Raw genomic sequence first — 19,170 nt, forward strand, 5'->3', positions numbered from 1 at the left:
GCAGGCGGGGGGCGGGCTGTTGGCAAGGTTGGGTCTGCCAGGGGAAGGGCATGGCAGGCCATTGTGAAAAGAATATGCTTGCTTGAGGTCTATCAATCTATCACGAGTTTATCGTGGGTGCCGTGTTACTGAGTCCGATGGCAGTGGGCGCTGGAGGAGGTAGTCTTGTTCTCCGATGAACTTTACAGTATCCAGGAACTTTATTGGAGTTAGAGCTAAGGATGCAAATTTCTGGGTTGAAAAAGCTGCTTTGCTTTCGTGATGACTGCGGTAATGGTTCTGGACTCCTGACAGATTGCATTCGCGGGGCTCGTTTTGATGCATATTGGCAGTTCGGCCCACAGGATGTTTTTGTTGAACTGTCGAGCGTCCAAGGTAGTCTGGAGTGAACCAAGGGCTGTATTCTTTCTTGGTTCTGCATTTTTTAACAGGACATGCTTGTTAATATGGTGGAGGCAGGTAACTTTTTAAGAATGACGCAGGCATCTCACTGACGGGATGAGGTCTAATTCTTCCGGGTACCGGGCCGTCGATTGAAGGCTGCTCGCAGACGTTTTTAGGGAGCGTTTGACAGGTGATGAGGGGTGGTCGTTTGGACCGGGACCCGTGAGATACAGGCAATGAGGCGTGATCGCTGAGATTTGATTGAGACAGCAGAGGTGTATTTGGAGGGAGGTTGGTTCAGGTAATGTCTATTGGGTGCCCATGTTTACGGATTTAGGGTTGTACCTGGTGGGTTTACCTTGATGATTTGTGTGAGATTGAGGGATCCAGCTTGGATTGTAGGACTGCCGGGGTGTTAAGCATATCCCAGTTTAGGTCACCTAAAGAACAAACTCTGAAGCTAGATGGGGAGTGGGATCATTAGGCAGATGGTGTCGCAGGGCACAGTGGGAGCTGAGGGGGGGTCGGTAGCAGGCGCAACAGTGAGAGACTTATTTCTGGAGAGATTAATTTTTAAATTAGAAGTTCGAAGTGTTGGGGCATAGACCTGGAAAAGTATGAGCAGAACTTTGGAGGCTATCTCTGCAGTAGATTGCAACTGCCTCCCCCTTTGGAGTTCTATCTTGACGGAAGTGTTATAGTTGGGTATAGAAATCCAGAATTTTTGTTGGGCCTTCCTCAGCAGGATTCGGACAGGCAAGGACATCAGGGTTGGTTTCAGAGTGTGCTAAAGCGGTGAGTAAGGCAAACTTAGGGAGGAGGCTTCTGATGTTGACATGCATGAGGCCAAGGCTTTTTTCGATCACGAAGTCACAAGATGAGGGTGACTGGGGACTGCAGGCTGGTTTACTCCACAATACCCGAGAACAAGGAGTAGTAGGAATGAGGGTGGCGGCTAAAGGCTATCAAACTGGTCGGCCTAGAGCGTTGGGACAAGAAAAAAGGAGCGATTTATGGGCTGGTAGAATGATTCTGGCATATGTGGCAGACAGGGGTATGGTGGGGGGGGTAGCAGCGGAGGCAAGCCCAGGCACTGGGTGATGATAAGAGGGTTGTATCTCTGGACATGGGCTGGTCCTAATGGGTGAGGTCACCGCTGTGTGGGGGGTGGGACAAGGAGGTAAGAGGTACGGGTAGTGGAACTACGGGTCATTGGGCAAACAAAACAATGATAATTGATACTAGCGTGAAAACAGTATGCAAGGCATATTGATATTTTGAGAGAGCATAATAAGCATAAAGTGATTGGCAGGTCTTGATTGGGGAGAGCTAGCTAAAAACACGGTAAGAAACAGCAGCAAATAAGCAGGGTGCTGTCTAACCAGAAACAGGTAGAAAATGGCGACGACTCGGCAGAGCGGGTGGATTAACTACACACAGATCCTGAGTTAAAGCATCAGAGCGACAGATAAAGCAGCAAATAAACGAATGGAGTACCGTGAATTAATGGACAGTGCAAGCAGGCATAGCTATGTAGCCGAGTGATATAGTGTCGAGGGGGCCGCGTAGATGGAGCAGTGGAGGCCTCCATAGCTAGCACGCGGCGTTTAAAAGTTAGTAGGGCCCGGGGGGTGATCTGCTCAGAGGAGGGGTCTGCTCAGACGTGGTGCGGTGTCGACAGAATCCAAGCCGGATGGCAATGGCGAAGAGAGGTTGTGAATTGTGAATTGTGTTTGGCTTAACTGGTGCTTAGTTCGTGGGCAGTGGCGCTAGCTGGCGCTAGTGGCAAGCTAGCTGTGAGGATCAGAAGTAGTGGCTGCAGGGATTACGGCAGGAATCGGCGTTGTTGTTCGAGAGACAGTCCGATGGCTGGTACATTTGGTGAGTATATGCCAGGCTATAACAGGGCTGGTGTCTGTGCATAGAAGGTAAAAGCTCTAGGGCAGGCGGCAAAAAAATGTGCTAAATTAGCTTGGTAGCTGATTTAGACGGCAGTTGTATGGATTGCAGGGCTCTGTGTCGGCAAAAAATGGTCCAGTCCAATTGGCAAAAGAGGTATTTGTAGGGCAAGATTCGCTGGTAGACTCTTCGGCTAGCCGGGCAGATGGGGCGTAGCTCGAGGCTAGCTCAAGGCTCAACTGGTGCTTGCTTCGGGACGAGGTGTTAGCCAGTAGTAGCCATCGGTTGGCAGCTATCCCTAGCTAGCTGTGCTGATCGTGTAATATGTCGCAGAGCTTGCGTGAGGAATCCGGTGATGTGTAGAGAAAAAGCAGTCCTATATGCTCTGGGTTGATTATCGCGCTTGCAGACTGGCAGGTATTGGCCGAGTGAGTTTGGCTGCGGTTCCGAGTTAAGGGTGAAACACGAGTGCAGTGGCTAACGACTACTAGGCTAGTTATCTGGCTAGCTTCTGATTGGGGTTACGGTTTAAGTATAAAAAATAGGGGCAGGTCCGTTTACCACATTGGGTGAGGCGGAAATGTAGGAATGTTATATTCATGTTCCTAGATGGAAAGTGAGATTAAAGTATAACGGAAAAACGAGGAAAACGATTATTTAGCAACGGGACAGACAAAACACACGTCCGACTGCTAACGCCATCTATGAAATTTGAGAGGTGGTAATTTCCCCAGCCTCCAGCAGTTCACCTAAAGCATGGTGGCCGCATTGTTACGGTTTAAACTGGAGATTACTTGTTAATGTATCTTACGGAGACAGATGGCATCATGTCTTTTCAACTCGTACCAGTAGTGTCTACGATTAGCCTGTAGGGTCTACCGTCGAGTAGTGTTAAGATTTAGCCTGTAGGGTCTACCGTCCGTGTGTCTAAGATTAGCTGTAGGGTCTACCGTCCAGTAGTCTTTTAGATTCGGCTGTCGGGTTCTCCAGCGTCCAGTAGTGTCTTAGATTAGCTGTAGCGGTTACCGTCCAGTAGTGTCTACGATTAGCTGTCAGGGTCTAGCCGTCCAGTAGTGGTCTAGATTAGCTGTCAGTCGAAAAAAAAAAAAAAAAAAAAAAAAAAAAAAAAAAAAAAAAAAAAAAAAAAAATAAAACAACAAAAAAAAAAAAAAAAAAAAAACAAAAAAAAAAACTACGTCAGTAGTGTCTTCGATTAGCTGTAGAGTCTACCGTCGCAGTAGTTCTTAGATTGCTGTAGAGTCTACGCGTCCAGTAGTGTCTTAAGATTAGCCTGTAGAGTCTACCGGTCAGTAGTGTCTTAGATTAGCCTGTAGGAGTCTACCGTCCAGTAGTGTCTTAGATTAGCTGTAGGGTTACCGTCCCAGTAGTGTTAAAATTAGCTGTAGGGTATACGTCAGTAGTGTCTAAGATTAGGCCTGTAGGGTCTCCGTCGGCAGATCAGTGTCTTAGAATTACCTGTAGGGTCTACCGTCCCAGTAGTGTCCTTAGATTAGCCTGTAGGGTCTACCGTCCAGTAGTGTCTAAGATTAAGCTGTTAGGGTCTACCGTCCAGTAGTGGTCTTGATTGAGCTGTAGGGTCTACTGTCCGTAGTGTTTGGGAGATTAGCTGTAGGGTCTACGTCCAGTAGTGTCTTTAGATTCAGCCTGTAGGGTCTACCGTCCCGTAGTGTCTAAGATTAAGCGCTGTAGAGTCTACCGTGAGTAATTGTTGTGTCTTAGATAGCCTGTTAGGGTCTACCGTCCGTCAGGCGCTAAGATTAGCCTGTAGGGTCTAGACCGTCAGTAGTGCTCTTAGATTGGCCTGTAGAGGTCTACCGTCGCAGTTAGGTGTCTAAGATTAGGCCTGTAGGGTCTAGCGTGCAGTAGTGTTAAGATTAGCCTGTAGGGTCTACCGTCAGTAGTGTCTAAGATTAGCCTGTAGGTCTACCGTCCAGTAGTGTCTTAGATTAGGCCTGTAGAGTCTACCGTCCAGTAAGTGTTTCTTAGATTAGGCGCTGTAGAGTCTACCGTCAGTAGTTCTTAGATTAGCCTGTAGGGTCTAGCCGTCCAGTAGTTGTCTAAAATTAGCCTGTAGGTCTACCGTCCAGTAGTGTTCTAAAATTAGCTGTAGAGTCTAAGCGTGGTCTACCGTCCAGTAGTGTCTTAGATTAGCCTGTAGGGTCTACCGTCCAGTAGTGTCTAAAATTAGCCTGTAGGGTCTACCGTCCAGTAGTGTCTAAAATTAGCCTGTAGGGTCTACCGTCCAGTATGGGTAAATTGTCCAGTGGGGCCATGTGGAGACATGACTAGCACGGTTTGATGAAGATTTCACATCAGTAGAATGTGGAAGCAGCGTACTGAACTGCAGAGTGTTCATGGCAGAACTAATAGACTCCATGTCACGTCACAGAAAATATCCTTTGTGTGTAAATACGGTTGTGTGTAAGTACGGTTAATTGTGTGTGTGACAACGTGTTCATTTCCCTGGCTGTCCGTGTCCGGCTGTGTGCGTGTCCCTGTTCGAGTGCGTTTGTGAGTCTGTGTGTGTGTGTGTGTGTGTGTGAACGTGTGAGCATGTCCGTGTGTGTCTGGCTGTGTGTGTTCTCACCGTGGCTGCCGCTGTGTGAGGAAGGTTCAGACACGCCCAGAGCTCCTTCAAACTCCTCCTGTAGTCTGTACGCGCTCTGGAGGAGAAGCTCCAGCTTGTGGACAAACTCCACACTGATCAGGTCCTGACCAGGAAGACACAAAGACGTTACAAGAACACACCTTTATGCGCACAGCACATACCGCCCAGCACATACCGCCCAGCACATACCGCCCAGCACATACCGCACAGCACATACCGCACAGCACATACCGCACAGCACATACCGCACAGCACATACCGCACTCCCACACACACACATCCAGGCTGGATCACATACGGCCGTGATTGGGAGTCCCATTGGGCGGCACACAATTGGCCCAGCGTCGTCCGGGTTAGGCCGGTGTAGGCAGTCATTGTAAATAAGAATTTGTTATTAACTGACTTGCCTAGTTAATTTAAAAAAAATGGTAAAACAGTACATTCTGCACTCCCATAGATATGTACTGTGTGCTGTCACTCTCCTCAGCTGTAGTCTCCAGTGTATTCACCTCTATACTCTCCTCAGCTGTAGTCTCCAGTGTATTCACCTCTATACTCTCCTCAGCTGTAGAGTCTCCAGTGTATTCACCTCTATACTCTCCTCAGCTGTAGTCTCCAGTGTATTCACCTCTATATTCTCCTCAGCTGTAGTCTCCAGTGTATTCACCTCTATACTCTCCTCAGCTGTTAGAGTCTCCAGATGTATTCACCTCTATATCTCCTCAGCTGTAGTCTCCAGTGTATTCACCTCTATATCTCCTCAGCTGTAGATCTCCAGTGTATTCACCTCTAGAACTCCCTCAGCTTAGAGTCTCCAGTGTATTCACCTCTATACTCTCCTCAGCTGTGAGTCTCCAGTGGTTCACCTCTATACTCTCCTCAGCTGTAAGTCTCCAGTGTATTCACCTCTCATACTCTCCTCAGCTGTAAGTCTCCAGTGTATTCACCTCTATACTCTCCTCAGCTTAGTCTCCAGTGTATTCACCTCTATACTCTCCGCAGCTGTAGTCTCCAGGTATTCACCTCTATACTCTCTCAGCTGTAGAGTCTCCAGTGTATTCACCTCTATACTCTCCTCAGCTGTAGATCTCCAGTGTATTCACCTCTATACTCTCCTCAGCTAGTAGTCTCCAGTGTATTCACCTCTATACTCTCCTCAGGTGTAGTCTCCAGTGTATTCACCTCTATACTCTCCTCAGCTACTTAGTAGTCTCCAGTGTAATCACCTCTATATTTCTCCTCAGCTGTAGTCTCCAGTGTATTCACCTCTATACTCTCCTCAGCTGTAGAGTCTCCAGTGTATCACCTCTATATTCTCCTCAGCTGTAGTCTCCAGTGTATTCACCTCTATACTCTCCTCAGCTGTAGAGTCTCCAGTGTATTCACCTCTAACTCTCCTCAGCTGTAGTCTCCAGTGTATTCACCTCTATACTCTCCTCAGCTGTAGTCTCCAGTGTATTCACTCTATATTCTTCCTCAGCTGTAGTCTCCAGTGTATTCACCTCTATACTCTCCTCAGCTGTAGTCTCCAGTGTATTCACCTCTAGACTCTCCTCAGCTGTAGAGTCTCCAGTGTATTCACCTCTAGACTCTCCTCAGCTGTAGAGTCTCCAGTGTATTCACCTCTAGACTCTCTTCAGCTGTAGTCTCCAGTGTATTCACCTCTAGACTCTCCTCAGCTGTAGATCTCCAGTGTATTCACCTCTTGACTCTCCTCAGCTGTAGAGTCTCCAGTTGTATTCACCTCTAGACTCTCTCAGCTGTAGTCTCCAGTGTATTCACCTCTAGACTCTCCTCAGCTGTAGTCTCCAGTGTATTCACCTCTATACTCTCCTCAGCTTAGAGTCTCCAGTGTATTCACCTCTAGACTCTCCTCAGCGTAGAGTCTCCAGCGTATTTACCTCTAGACTCTCCTCAGCTGTAGAGTCTCCAGTGTATTCACCTCTAGACTCCTCCTCAGCTGTAGTCTCCAGTGTATTCACCTCTAGACTCTCCTCAGCTGTAGTCTCCAGCGTATTCACCTCCTATACTCTCCTCAGCTGTAGAGTCTCCAGCTCCAGCGTAAAAGAGGAACAGTCCCGGCTCCTCCTCCCTGGTCTGCCACTAAAGGTTAAGGCCTGCTCCCACCGCCTCAGAGCCCCTCAAACAGCTCCATACCTGAGGAGGACACACACATTACAAACCAGGAGTCCTGACTGCTAATTAAATACCCTACCCCTAGGACCTGACTGCTTATAAAATGCCCCACCCCTAGACCTGACGCTTAATAAATATGCCCCACCCGCCCTAGGACTGACTGCTTAATAAATATGCCCCACCCCTAGGACCTGACTGCTTAATAAAAATGCCCCACCCCTAGGACCTGACTGCTTAATAAAATGCCCCCCCCTAGGACCTGACTGCTTAATAAATATGCCCCACCCCTAGGACCTGACTGCTTAATACATATGCCCCACCCCCTAGGACCTGACTGCCTTACATATGCCCCACCCCTAGACGCTGACTGCCTGCAATATGCCCCACCCCCTAGGACCTGACTGCTTAATATGCCCCACCCCCTAGGACCTGACTGCTTAAATATGCCCCACCCCCTGGACCTGACTGCTTAATATGCCCCACCCCCTAGCAACCTACTCTTAAATATGCCCCACCCCCTAGGACCTGACTGCTTACATATGCCCCACCCCCTAGAACCTGACTGCTTACATATGCCCCACCCCCTAGGACCTGACTGCTTAAATATGCCCCACCCACTAGGAGCTTATTGCCTAATTATAACACACAGCAACGCCCCAAGACCAGTGTGTCCCCTCACCCCTGAGGTAGAGTATTTGAGGCGTGGTAACAGGGATGTTGACTACATTAGAGATGTCTTCATCTCCAGGTCTGTCCCAGCAGGCTGAGCTGTTAGCGCAGGTACAGGATGAGTTGATACTCTTTACCTGGTGAAATAGAAGAACACTTTCAGCAATACAACGTGTAATCTTTCATCAACCATATCAGCTGGGAACTCCTATTGAATTGACTGATGTGGTCAATATTGACCACTTCTGGTAAACAGTAGAAAGTTCCAACTATGGATCACGTGCGTGGTCCTACCGAGGCCAGACTCTGTAGTGACACGGACAGCTTGCTGTAAGGTCCTCCGTTGGGAAGAAGGCCACAGGCGTAGACATTCTTACAGTTGAGAGACAGGCTGAGGTTCTGGCAACTGCAGGCATCTATACACACACACACAGACAGTCAGGTTTCATTAGAATTATTTAATTTWAAAAAAATAGTCCTGTCAATATTTAAATGACTTTGATCAGAGGAAACGGTCTCTTCACTCCAGGCAACTAGCTGGATCCCAAGGAGAATCAAATCAAACTGTCACTAGCCATCTTCCCACTCTGGGTCAGGTGGAAGGGAGGCACCTTTCTCCTGGTGGACTACCAGGCCCGGGAACTGAAAGGTCCCCGTCTGCTCCCACTGGGGTGACTGGGCTCCCTTCTTCCTGCCTTTCCTCCTCTGGAAGTGACGGGCGAGGAAGAGGAGAGACACAGCGCCGAAGGCTGTAGCAGCGACTACTTTCTTAGTGCCTGTACTGACGCTCACCTGCGGGGAGAGAGAGACGGTTAAAAATGTGTAAAATGAGTCATTCATTAGGCATAGAACGGAATAAACAGGGAGGGACTACTGCAAAACCAAAACCATTTTTGAGGATGTGTATACTGGCTAGGGCATCTCAAAAATGGTCTGAATAACCCCCCCCCAAAAATCCTTAATATCGCAATATTACATCTAACTAAGATGTTTAGTGCAGTATTTTTTTTTTAAATGACAGACGAAGAATTCCTACTGTTGCCGAAGAGGCAGTGACTTTGGACTTTGGCTTGTGTGTCCGAACAGTTGAAAAAACCCTCACCAAAGTCCAAAACTAAAAAGTCATAATATATGCGCAAACTCTTTGGGCTGGGAAGCATGCTGGACACCTTCGTGCAACCACAACGTCCACTTCCCTTTTCAAGGACCAGTTCAAAGACAGACAGGGAGAACCATCAGTCAGTGACAGGTTCTGACTGCAGCATCACTACATTTGTATTCATTCCATGGTCCATAGGACGAGGACAGCACCCAGCCACATAACACATTGACCAGATTGGCAATAAGTAGTCCCGAGCCAGAATGGCACATAGGAAACGGGCAGGAGCCTGTTTCTGTAGTGTGAGGCAGCTTGAGGTTGAAATCCAGCCCCTGGACAGAACGCTTGTATATCATATGGCCTTCCMCAATCCATCTCCTTAATGCAGATTGCCAAGCAGAGAGGCAACGGGTCTCATTTTTAGAGTCCTTGGTTGGACTCGACAAGGGATTGAACCAACAGATTCAGGGCAGACACTAAACACCAGGCCACTGAGTTGGTAGTTCATATCAACGGTAGAGCCTTACCTGTGAGAGGGAGTTATAGAGGGTATGGGGCAGGTTGACCACGCGGATGGCTGCCAGATGGAAGGACAGCTTGGTGGAGGGGCCAGTGAAGGCGTTGTCTGTCATCGTAGCGGTCTTAACTGTCCATCACCCTGCTGCAGGGAACACTGTCCTATCCTCTTCCTTCTTCTTAAGGCGTGGAGGAGAGGACATAAGACTTAAGGTTGGTCTCACACACACTGACAGTCAGGCTACAATGGGTTATGGGTTACACTGACGTAATAAATCTTTGGAGATTTCCGGGCAGGAACAACTCTTTCTGAATACAGGAATTCATTAACAAAATGGCCTCCCGAGTGGCGCAGCAGTCTAAGGCACTGGGTGTTACTACAGACCCGGGTTCGCTCCCGGGCTGTATCACAACCGGCCGTGATCGAGAGTCGCCTAGGGCAGCGCACAATTGGCCCGGCATCGTCCGGGTTAGGGGAGGGTTTGGCAGTCATTGTAAAATAAGAATTTGCTCTTAACGGACTTGCCTAGTTAAAGTTTAAAATATATATATATATATATATATTCTTTTTTTACATTTACTTGACTTTTAGGTCGCCTAACCATTATGGTTCAACTCTCCTCTCTGGTAATGTTGACAATGAACATAACCACTAGAAAAAAAGGCTAGAGTGGAAACAATTTAGTGTCAACATGTTAAGTATCCAGGGATAACATGCTGCATTATTATCCTGTCCCTCCTGTGAATCAACACACCCGCCCCTCCTGTGAATCAACACACCCGCCCCTCCTGTGAATCAACACACCCGCCCCTCCTGTGAATCAACACACCCTCCCCTCCTGTGAATCAACACACCCGCCCCTAAGGATAGGCATCAACACATCTGCCACGCTGATCCTCAACCCAGGTGCCACCTCAGGGGTGCGTGCTCAGTCCCCTCCTGTACTCCCTGTTCACTCATGACTGCACGGCCAGGCACGACTCCAACACCATCTTTAAGTTTGCTGACGACACAACAGTGGTAGGCCTGATCACCGACAACAACGAGACAGCCTATAGGGAGGAGGTCAGAGACCTGGCTGTGTGGTACCAGGACAACAACCTCTCCCTCAAAGTGATCAAGACAAAGGAGATGATTGTGGACTACAGGAAAAGGAGGACCGAGCACGCCCCCATTCTCATCGACGGGGCTAAAGTGGAGCAGGTTGAGAGTTTTAAGTTCCTTGGTGTCCACATCACCAGCAAACTATCATGGTCCAAACACACCAATAAAGTCATTTAGACAGCACGACAACGCTTTCCCCCCCTCAAGAGGCTGAAAAGATATTGCACGAATCCCCAGATCCTCAAAGTTCTACAGCTGCACCATCGAGAGCATCCTGACCGGTTGCATCCCCGCCTGGTATGGCGACTGCTCGGCAGCAGACTAAGGCGCTACAGAGGGTAGAGAGTACAGCCCAGTACGTCACTGGGGCCAARCTACCTGACAAAACTGTCAAAGACTCCAGTCCCCCAAGTCAGACTGTTCTCTCTGCTACTGCACGGCAAACGGTACCGGAGCACCAAGTCTAGGTCAAAAATGCTCCAAGCCATAACACCGCTAAACAATTCATCAAAATGGCCACCTGGACTATTTACATTGAGAATCACCCCTCCAACCATTGTTTTTACACTTCTGCTATTTATCTATGCATAGTCACTTTACCCCTACCTACATGTACAAATKACCTCGTCTAACCTGTACCCCCGCACATTGACTCGGCACCTCCTGTATAAAGATTCATCGTTATTTTATTGTGTTTATTTTTTTACATTTAGTAAATATTTTCTAAATTCTAATTAAAACTGCATTGTTGGTTAAGGGCTTATAAGTAAGCATTTCACGGTACCGGTTGTATTCAACGCATGTGACAAATACAAGTTGCCAAGTGAAATCAGGTGTGCTAACTCTGGAATAGCCTAGACCAAATACACGGAMCGGCTCTCCCTGAGGAGGTCTGAGAACAGCATCCACCAGACAGAGACGCAGTCGCACATACAATGCATTGCTACTAGCTAGCTCAATAAGCTAACTAAATAACTAGCTAGCTGACTTTAGCTAATGCAAATATGCAGACACTGAAGACTAACGTACAACAAACACATTGTCAGTTAAAGCCTACATGTATAGAGTGAAGTGTACCTTCAAGGCTTCAGTGTGATTTTCCCAACACCGGCCTCCTACCGCTGCCTCTTGCACGTGCGAGCAGTCTGTACCGTGAGGAAACCATCAGCATATCTCCAATGAGCAATGTCATGATTCAGAAGGTCGGTTTTCCGGTGTGTGTGTGTGGGGGGGGGGGTTGCTTTCAAAATAAAAGCCCAGCGCAAAGCTTGGACATGTTCCTACACAGTCAAACTATTTCGAGGTCTTAAATCTATTTATAGTAGGATTGTCAAACGAATTCCATGGAGGGCCCAGTGTCTGCTGGTTTTTTACCTTTCAATTAAGACCTAGACAACCAGGTGAGAGGACCTAGACAACCAGGTGAGAGGACCTAGACAACCAGGTGAGAGGACCTAGACAACCAGGTGAGAGGACCTAGACAACCAGGTGAGGGGACCTAGACAACCAGGTAAGGGGACCTAGACAACCAGGTGAGGGGAGTTCCTTACTAGTCAGTGACCTTAATTCATCAGTCAAGTACAAAGGAAGAGCGAAAACCTGCAGACACTCGGCCTTCCATGGAATGAGTTTGACAGGTAATATATAGGGCCACTTATGTAGGCCTATGTAAAGGGAGGTTAATAACGTTCAAAGTTTAAGAAAGAAAATATGCTAATTTTCGTACCAGTGGTGTGTTTCCACCGAAACTGACATGTTGCAGATAAAAAGCAGTGTGTGATGTTGTAGTGCACACAAAATCTACTTTTTCGGTGGGGCCCCCCCAAAACACGGTCCTGTGGCCTCCACCAACACGGTGCTGGGGCCCCCCCAAACACGGTCCTGTGGCTTCTACAAACACTGTCCTGGGGCCCCCCAAAACACAGTCCTGTGGCCCTGGGTGCACGTTTTGTATTTTCCCTAGCTGTACACAGCTAATTCAAATAATCAACATTTGATGATGAGTTGGTTTTCTGAATCAGCTGTGTAGGGCAAAAACCAAAACGTGCAACCAGGGGGGGGCACAGGACAGAATTTGGCAAACCCTGCTCTAGCCAACAGCTGGCAGATATGGTATGCGTAGGCTAGTCTACATGATGAGATTAACAGCTGGCAGTCAAGCATCGATCGTCATGTCACTTGTACACTTAAGTCACTATTTTACCTTCATAATGACCCTTGTTATTTACTGGAAAAGAGAATGAAGGTCACCATGCATTTTCCCCACCCTGTGAAGTTCATCATAACTGATTTAATCTGTAGCCCAAATAAACAGCATGATTCCCCTAGACGCCGTGGTAGGACCACACAACATATCATCGCGTGACTCCAAGTTTACTTCGATATGATGGTTATTATATCAATATTTGCACATAAAGGCGTTTCCACCGCCATTTCTTTCTATTTTACCGACATGGCACGAAATAGATCCCACCATGTTGAACAAACAAATGATCGGTCAGCATTTATAACATTTTACCCAAACTTTCTGTTTCCATCACAGCTGTCATCATTTTTGTTACATGGTATGATACTCGCATAAAAACTATAGACGGAAACGTGGTTATAAACTATATAAAAATCTAAGTCAAAATCTATTTCAATTTGTTTACTGGTCAGCGCTTGGACTGGCCATTGTGCAGAATCTGAATTTTGTTATCCCACTCTTAGTCGTCAGGTGACGCAGCAACACCCGTTCCCACACAACCACAAGATGGCCGTTGTGTCAGAAGGCGGATCCACTCCTTGCCATTAGGCGGATCCATTTTGTGGTTTTAGGGTGGGTGGGAAAGGAGTTGGGTGCAGTTGAATCAGTGAAGGTAACCTAGGTAACCTGTAGTGGACTTGTGATATTTGTTTGTGTTTCTTCTAACCAGGGCGAGTGGGGGCTCCGTGTCACGCAACGTCGGTCAAGATCTGTTTCTTGCTTTGCTCTTAGGAACAGGGAACCATTGAAAGTAGTGATTTCTGGGGTAACGTTAAGTGTGGAGGTGGAGCAATTGAAGTTGAAGATTCCTGGTGTTTGTGACGCTCGCCGTTTTGGTGCGAGGCAGACCCCGGGGGTGAGTGTGGTGAAAAAGAGGAGTCACTGTCAGTCCTTTTGAGTTTTGAGTCTTTATCAACAAGGTCATGTTAGGAYATATCAGTTATCCTGTAAGAGCTTTTGTGCCGAATCCACTGTGGTGTTTCAGGTGCCACGTTTATGGTCATGTTGCAGCAGTTTGTAGGAGGGAGATTCCAAGATGTGGGAAGAGGGCAGGAGGACATGGGATAGAGGATTGTGTMGTTTCTGTGGATAAAGTTGTGTGTGTCGACTGTAGAAGTGCCCATGTTGCTGGGGATCGGAAGTGTCCGGTGCAAGATGCAGGTTGAGGTGGCTAGAGTCAGAGTAGTGCAGAAGGTGTCGTATGCTGAGGTAGTGAAAAAAGTAGTGAATGATGGGTCAAGGGTGAGAGTTCCTGAGAGGATCCCTGTGAGTAGTAGATCTGTGCAGCACAGAGGGATAGGCCAACGAGTGATATATGCTTCAGTAAGGTTGTCTTCTTAGCAATGGTTATCAACTGTAACGCAGAAATGGAACGTAAATCAGAGAAAATAGATGTTGTGGTGGCATCTGTATTTGGGCATCCGAGATTTGACTTCAGTGACCCGTCCTCCCAGGCCGTTGGCATAGTGCAGGAGCAGATAGGGTCAAATTATTGTTATTATTTATTTTATATTTTATTTTGTATCACAAAGTATAATGGATTTATATTATAGTCCAGTTGGTGGCGGTAATGCAACATATTGGGTGCCAACCGCCGTTAAACTCCAAAGAAGAAGAAGGCGGATCCACAACCTGGAAGTTGTGCGTTACGAATGAACGGTTTCTCTATAAACTGTTACATTTCGAAGGCTTACAGTTTGAAGTAATGTCAAGGATAGATCTTGAGCCGGTGTGTTAGCGTTCAAAGATAACCGGAGCATTTCTTCCTAACTGTAATTTCCAAACGTGCAGGTAAGAGCCAAGAGGTTATTTTCGGTGGTTGCTGCAGAGACTAGAAGCCAGCAGCAGTTGACGTTTTCTATCTTAACTAGCTAATGTTAGCTTCATCCAGTTGTCGATCTATTTTGTTCCCATCAAGACAGGTATTGTTAGCTAGCATGAATCGTGTTAATGTTCAGATAACTCTGCTTGATTCACATCAGGATTGAATTGGACATATTTCACATCGACTGGTTAGCATGTTGGCTAGTTAGCGCCCCGGGCCAACTGCCTTTGGCCGTTAGCTTAGCTAGCCTCTGTCAGTGATCTGGCGCACCGACTGAACTGCAGGTAATGTCCGCCCCGTGTGCCAGTAACTAACTAAATATATTACATCCAGTTGCTAGCAACAGTTTTGACATGCTGGTTGATAATTAACTGGTCAGAGAAATGCAAGGGGCTAGCAGCGAACGGGATGTACATGTTTCTAGTATGAATCAGCTTGATGTCCAGTGCTCGGTTCAGAACAAGTGCCCCGCCCAACATTTGGCTATACTTGATAATTCGGATGAATTTATACATTTATGTATTTCAAAGTTCTTTGTGAAAATCGAGGAATATTGGAGATTATTTCATGAATTKATGAGTCTTTGGGTGAAAAACCCTCTTCTCTGAGGATCGGATTGGTGGTGGTTTCAAGGAGATATATATATATATATATCTCTACACACACTGTATTCGTAAAGTATTCAGACCCCTTGACTTTTTCCACATTGTTACATTAGCCGTATGAGAACTTTAATCAATTTTATAAATCTACACACAATAACCCATAATGACAAAACAAAAAATGGGTTTTTAGAAATTGTTGCAAATGTATAACAATTTTTTTTAAATACGGAAATATCACATTTCCATAAGTATTCAGACCCTTTACTCAGTACTTTGTTGAAGCACCTTTAGCAGCAATTACAACCTCCAGTCTTCTTGGGTATGATGCTACAAGCTTGGCACACCTGTATTTGGGGAGTTTCTCCCATTCTTCTCTGCAGATCAAATCAAACTTTATTTGCCACATGCGCCGAGTACAACAAGTGTAGACTTTACCGTGAAATGCTTACTTACAAGCCTTTAAACAACAGTGCAGTTCAAGAATTAGAAAATATTTACCAAGTATGTATATTTACCAAACACAAAAAGAATAACAATAACGAGGCTGTGTAAATTGCCGGGTGGCGATTTTTACGAATTCTAATGGCTTGGGGGTGGAAGCTGTTGAGGAGCCTTTTGGTCCTAGACTTGGCGCTCTGGTACCGCTTGCAGTGCAGTAGCAGAGAAAACAGTCTATAACTTGGGTAACTGGAGTCTCTGACAATTTTATGGGCCTTCCTTTGACACTGCCTGTTATATAGGTTCTGGATGGCAGGAAGCTCGGCCCTAGTGATTTACTGGGCCATACGCACTACCCTCTGTAGCGCCTTACTGTCAGATGCCGAGCAGTTGCCATACCAGGCGGTGATGCAACCGGGTCAGGATGCTCTCGATGGTGCAGCTGTAGAACCTTTTGAGGATCTGAGGACCCATGCCAAATCTTTTCAGTCTCCTGAGGGTGAATAGGCGTTGTTGTGCCATCTTCACACCTGTCTTGGTGTGTTTGGACCATGATAGTTCGTTGGTGATGTGGACACCAAGGAACTTGAAACTCTCGACCCGCTCCACTACAGCCCTGTAGATGTTAATGGGGGGCCTGTTCGGCCCGCCTTTTCCTGTAGTCCACGATCAGCTCCTTTGTCTTGCTCACATTGAGGGAGAGGTTGTTGTCCTGGTACCACACTGCCTGGTCTCTGACCTCCTCCCTATAGGCCGTCTTGTCGGTGATCAGGCCTACCACTGTTGTCGTCAGCAAACTTAATGATGGTGTTGGAGTCGTGTTTGGCCATGCAGTCATGGGTGAACAGGGAGTACAGGAGGGGATTAAGTACACACCCCTGAGGGCCCCCCGTGTTGAAGATCAGCGTGGCGGATGTGTTGTTACCTACCCTTACCACCTGGGGGCTGGCCYGTCAGGAAGTCCAGGATCCAGGTGCAGAGGGAGGTGTTTTAGTCCTTAGCTAAGTGATGAGCTTTGTGGGCACTATGGTGTTGAACGCTGAGCTGTAGTCAATGAACAGCATTCTCACATAGGTGTTCCTTTTGTCCAGGTGGGAAAGGCCAGTGTGGAGTGCGATTGAGATTACGTCATCTGTGGATCTGTTGGGGCGGTATGCAAATTGGAGTGGGTCTAGGGTATCCGGGAGGATGCTGTTGATGTGAGCCATGACCAGCCTTTCAAAGCACTTCATGGCTACAGACGTGAGTGCTACGGGGCTTTTATCATTTAGGCAGGTTATCTTCGCTTTCTTGGGCACAGGGACAATGGTGGTCTGTTTGAAACATGTAGGTATTACAGACTCGGTCAGGGAGAGGTTGAAAATGTCAGTGAAGACACTTGACAGTTGGTCCGGACATGCTTTAAGTACATGTCCAGGTAATCTGTTTGGCCCAGAGGCTTTGTGAATGTTGACCTGTTTAAAGGTTTTSTTCACATCGGCTGCCAAGAGCGTTATCACGCAGTCATCCAGAACAGCTGGTGCTCTCGTGCATGCTTCAGTGTTGCTTGCCTCGAAGCGAGCATAAAAGGCATTTAGCTCGTCTGGTAGTACGCAGTGTTGTATGAGATCTTCAGTTGCTTGGCAATTTCTCTCATGGAGTAGCCTTCATTTCTCAGAACAAGAACAGACAGACGAGTTTCAGGAGTACTTTGTTTCTGGCCATTTTGAACCTGTATTCGAAGCCACAAATGCTGATGCTCCAGATACTCAACTAGTCTAAAGAAGGCCAGTTTTATTGCTTCTTTAATCAGGACAACAGTTTTCAGCTGTGCTAACATAATTGCAAAAGGGTTTTCTAATGATCAATTAGCCTTTTAAAATTATAAACTTGGATTAGCTAACACAATGGGACATTGGAACACAGGAGTGATGGTTGCTGATAATGGGCCTCTGTACGCCTATGTAGATATTCCATARAAAAATCTGCGTTTCCAGCTACAATAGTTATTTACAGCATTAACAATGTCTACACTGTATTTCTGATCAACTTGATGTTATTTTAATGGACAAAAAATTAGCTTTTCTTTCAAAAACAAGGACATTTTTAAGTGATCCCAAACTTGTGTGTGTGTCAAATCAAGTTTTATTAGTCACATGCGGCAAATACAACAGGTAGACCTTACAGTGAAATGCTTACTTATGAGCCCCTAACCAACAATGCGGTTTAAAAAATAATACAGATAAGAATAAGAGATAAAAGTAGCAAATAATTAAAGAGCAGCAGTGAAATAACAATATATATAGGGGTGTGCCGGTACAGAGTGTCAATGTGCGGGGGCAGTATGTACATGTAGGTAGAGTTATTAAAGTGACTATGCATAGATTACAAAAGTGGCAGTGGTGTGAGGGGGGGGTCAATGAAAATAGTCTGGGTAGCCATTTGACTAGATGTTCAGGAGTCTTATGGCTTGGGGGTAGAAGCTGTTTAGAAGCCTTTTGKACCTAGACATGGCGCTCCSGTACCGCTTGCCGTGCGGTAGCAGAGAGAACAGTCTATGACTAGGGTGGCTGGAGTGTTTGACAATTTTTAGGGTCTTCCTCTGACACCGCCTGGTATAGAGGTCCTGGATGGTAGGAAGCTTGGCCCCAGTGATGTACTGGGCCATTCGCACTACCCTCTGTAGTGCCTTGCGGTCGGAGGCCAAGCAGTTGCCATACCAGGCGGTGAAGCAGCCAGTCAAGATGCTCTCGATGGTGCAGCTGTAGACCTTTTGAGGATCTGAGGGCCCATGCCAAATCTTTTTATCCTCCTGAAGGGGAAGAGGAGTTGTCGTGCCCTCTTCACGACTGTCTTGGTGTGTGTGGACCATGATAGATCTTTAGTGATGTGGACACCGAGGAACTTGAAGCTCTCGACCTGCTCCACTACAGCCCTGTTGATGTGAATTGGGGCTTGTCGGCCCTCCGTTTCCTATAGTCCACGATCAGCTCCTTTGTCTTGGAGAACCTTGAGGTTTTTTATCAGCTGTGTGTGTGTGAGAGAGAGAGAGAGTGAGATGTTTGTGAAGGGAAGAGTGTGGCCTAGATCTATGCAGACTTATAGTTGTGACCTGAGGAAACACTATTGATCTGTAAGGGAATGGACCTGACCTGTCCTGCTGGACCATCAACTGTCTAGAGTTATCTCTCACTCACACCACGCTCCCTGGCCTTGGCCAGTTTAGATAGCTTGCTGTTCCTAGCTAATTTGTCCTGGGGTATAACCATTGGGTTGTTATTTGACCTGAAATGCACAAGGTCCTCTACTCCGACAATTAATCCACAGATAAACGGGTAAACCGAGTTAGTTTCTAGTAATCGCTCCTCATTCAGACCTTCTTCTTTGGAATTAATATCGCGGTTGGCAACCAACTTCAAGGTGCATTACCACCACCAGCTGGACTGTAGACCTCCGTTCATCTTTCAATCACCCACGTGGGTATATGCTCCTAAAAACCAATGAGGAGATGGGAGAGGCGGGACTTGCAGCGTGTAAAGCGTCACAAATAGAACCAAGTTCTATTTTAGCGCCTGGCTACGCAAACGTGTGAAAGCTGTGTGGGTGTAATGATTGAATGTCGTGATGTGTGTACGTTTATT

At 46.9% G+C, this 19,170-nt stretch overlaps 1 protein-coding gene across 1 annotated transcript in view; it reads right to left on the bottom strand.

The window, feature by feature from the left end:
• LOC112071930 (mitoguardin 1) overlaps positions 1–11,645 on the bottom strand; it is a 47,923-nt gene extending 36,278 nt beyond the window's left edge. Inside the window, 9 exon segments of the mRNA XM_024139344.1 lie at positions 4,892–5,015; positions 6,179–6,218; positions 6,974–7,052; positions 7,055–7,069; positions 7,728–7,854; positions 8,012–8,133; positions 8,329–8,509; positions 9,344–9,511; positions 11,515–11,645. Coding sequence (XP_023995112.1) covers positions 4,892–5,015; positions 6,179–6,218; positions 6,974–7,052; positions 7,055–7,069; positions 7,728–7,854; positions 8,012–8,133; positions 8,329–8,509; positions 9,344–9,448 — 793 coding nt within the window. The 5' untranslated portion in view covers positions 9,449–9,511; positions 11,515–11,645.
• Between the last annotated feature and the right edge of the window lie 7,525 nt (positions 11,646–19,170).

The sequence above is a fragment of the Salvelinus sp. IW2-2015 genome, unplaced genomic scaffold, assembly GCF_002910315.2.
Source record: "Salvelinus sp. IW2-2015 unplaced genomic scaffold, ASM291031v2 Un_scaffold1774, whole genome shotgun sequence".
In the NCBI taxonomy this organism is placed as follows: Eukaryota; Metazoa; Chordata; class Actinopteri; order Salmoniformes; family Salmonidae; genus Salvelinus; species Salvelinus sp. IW2-2015.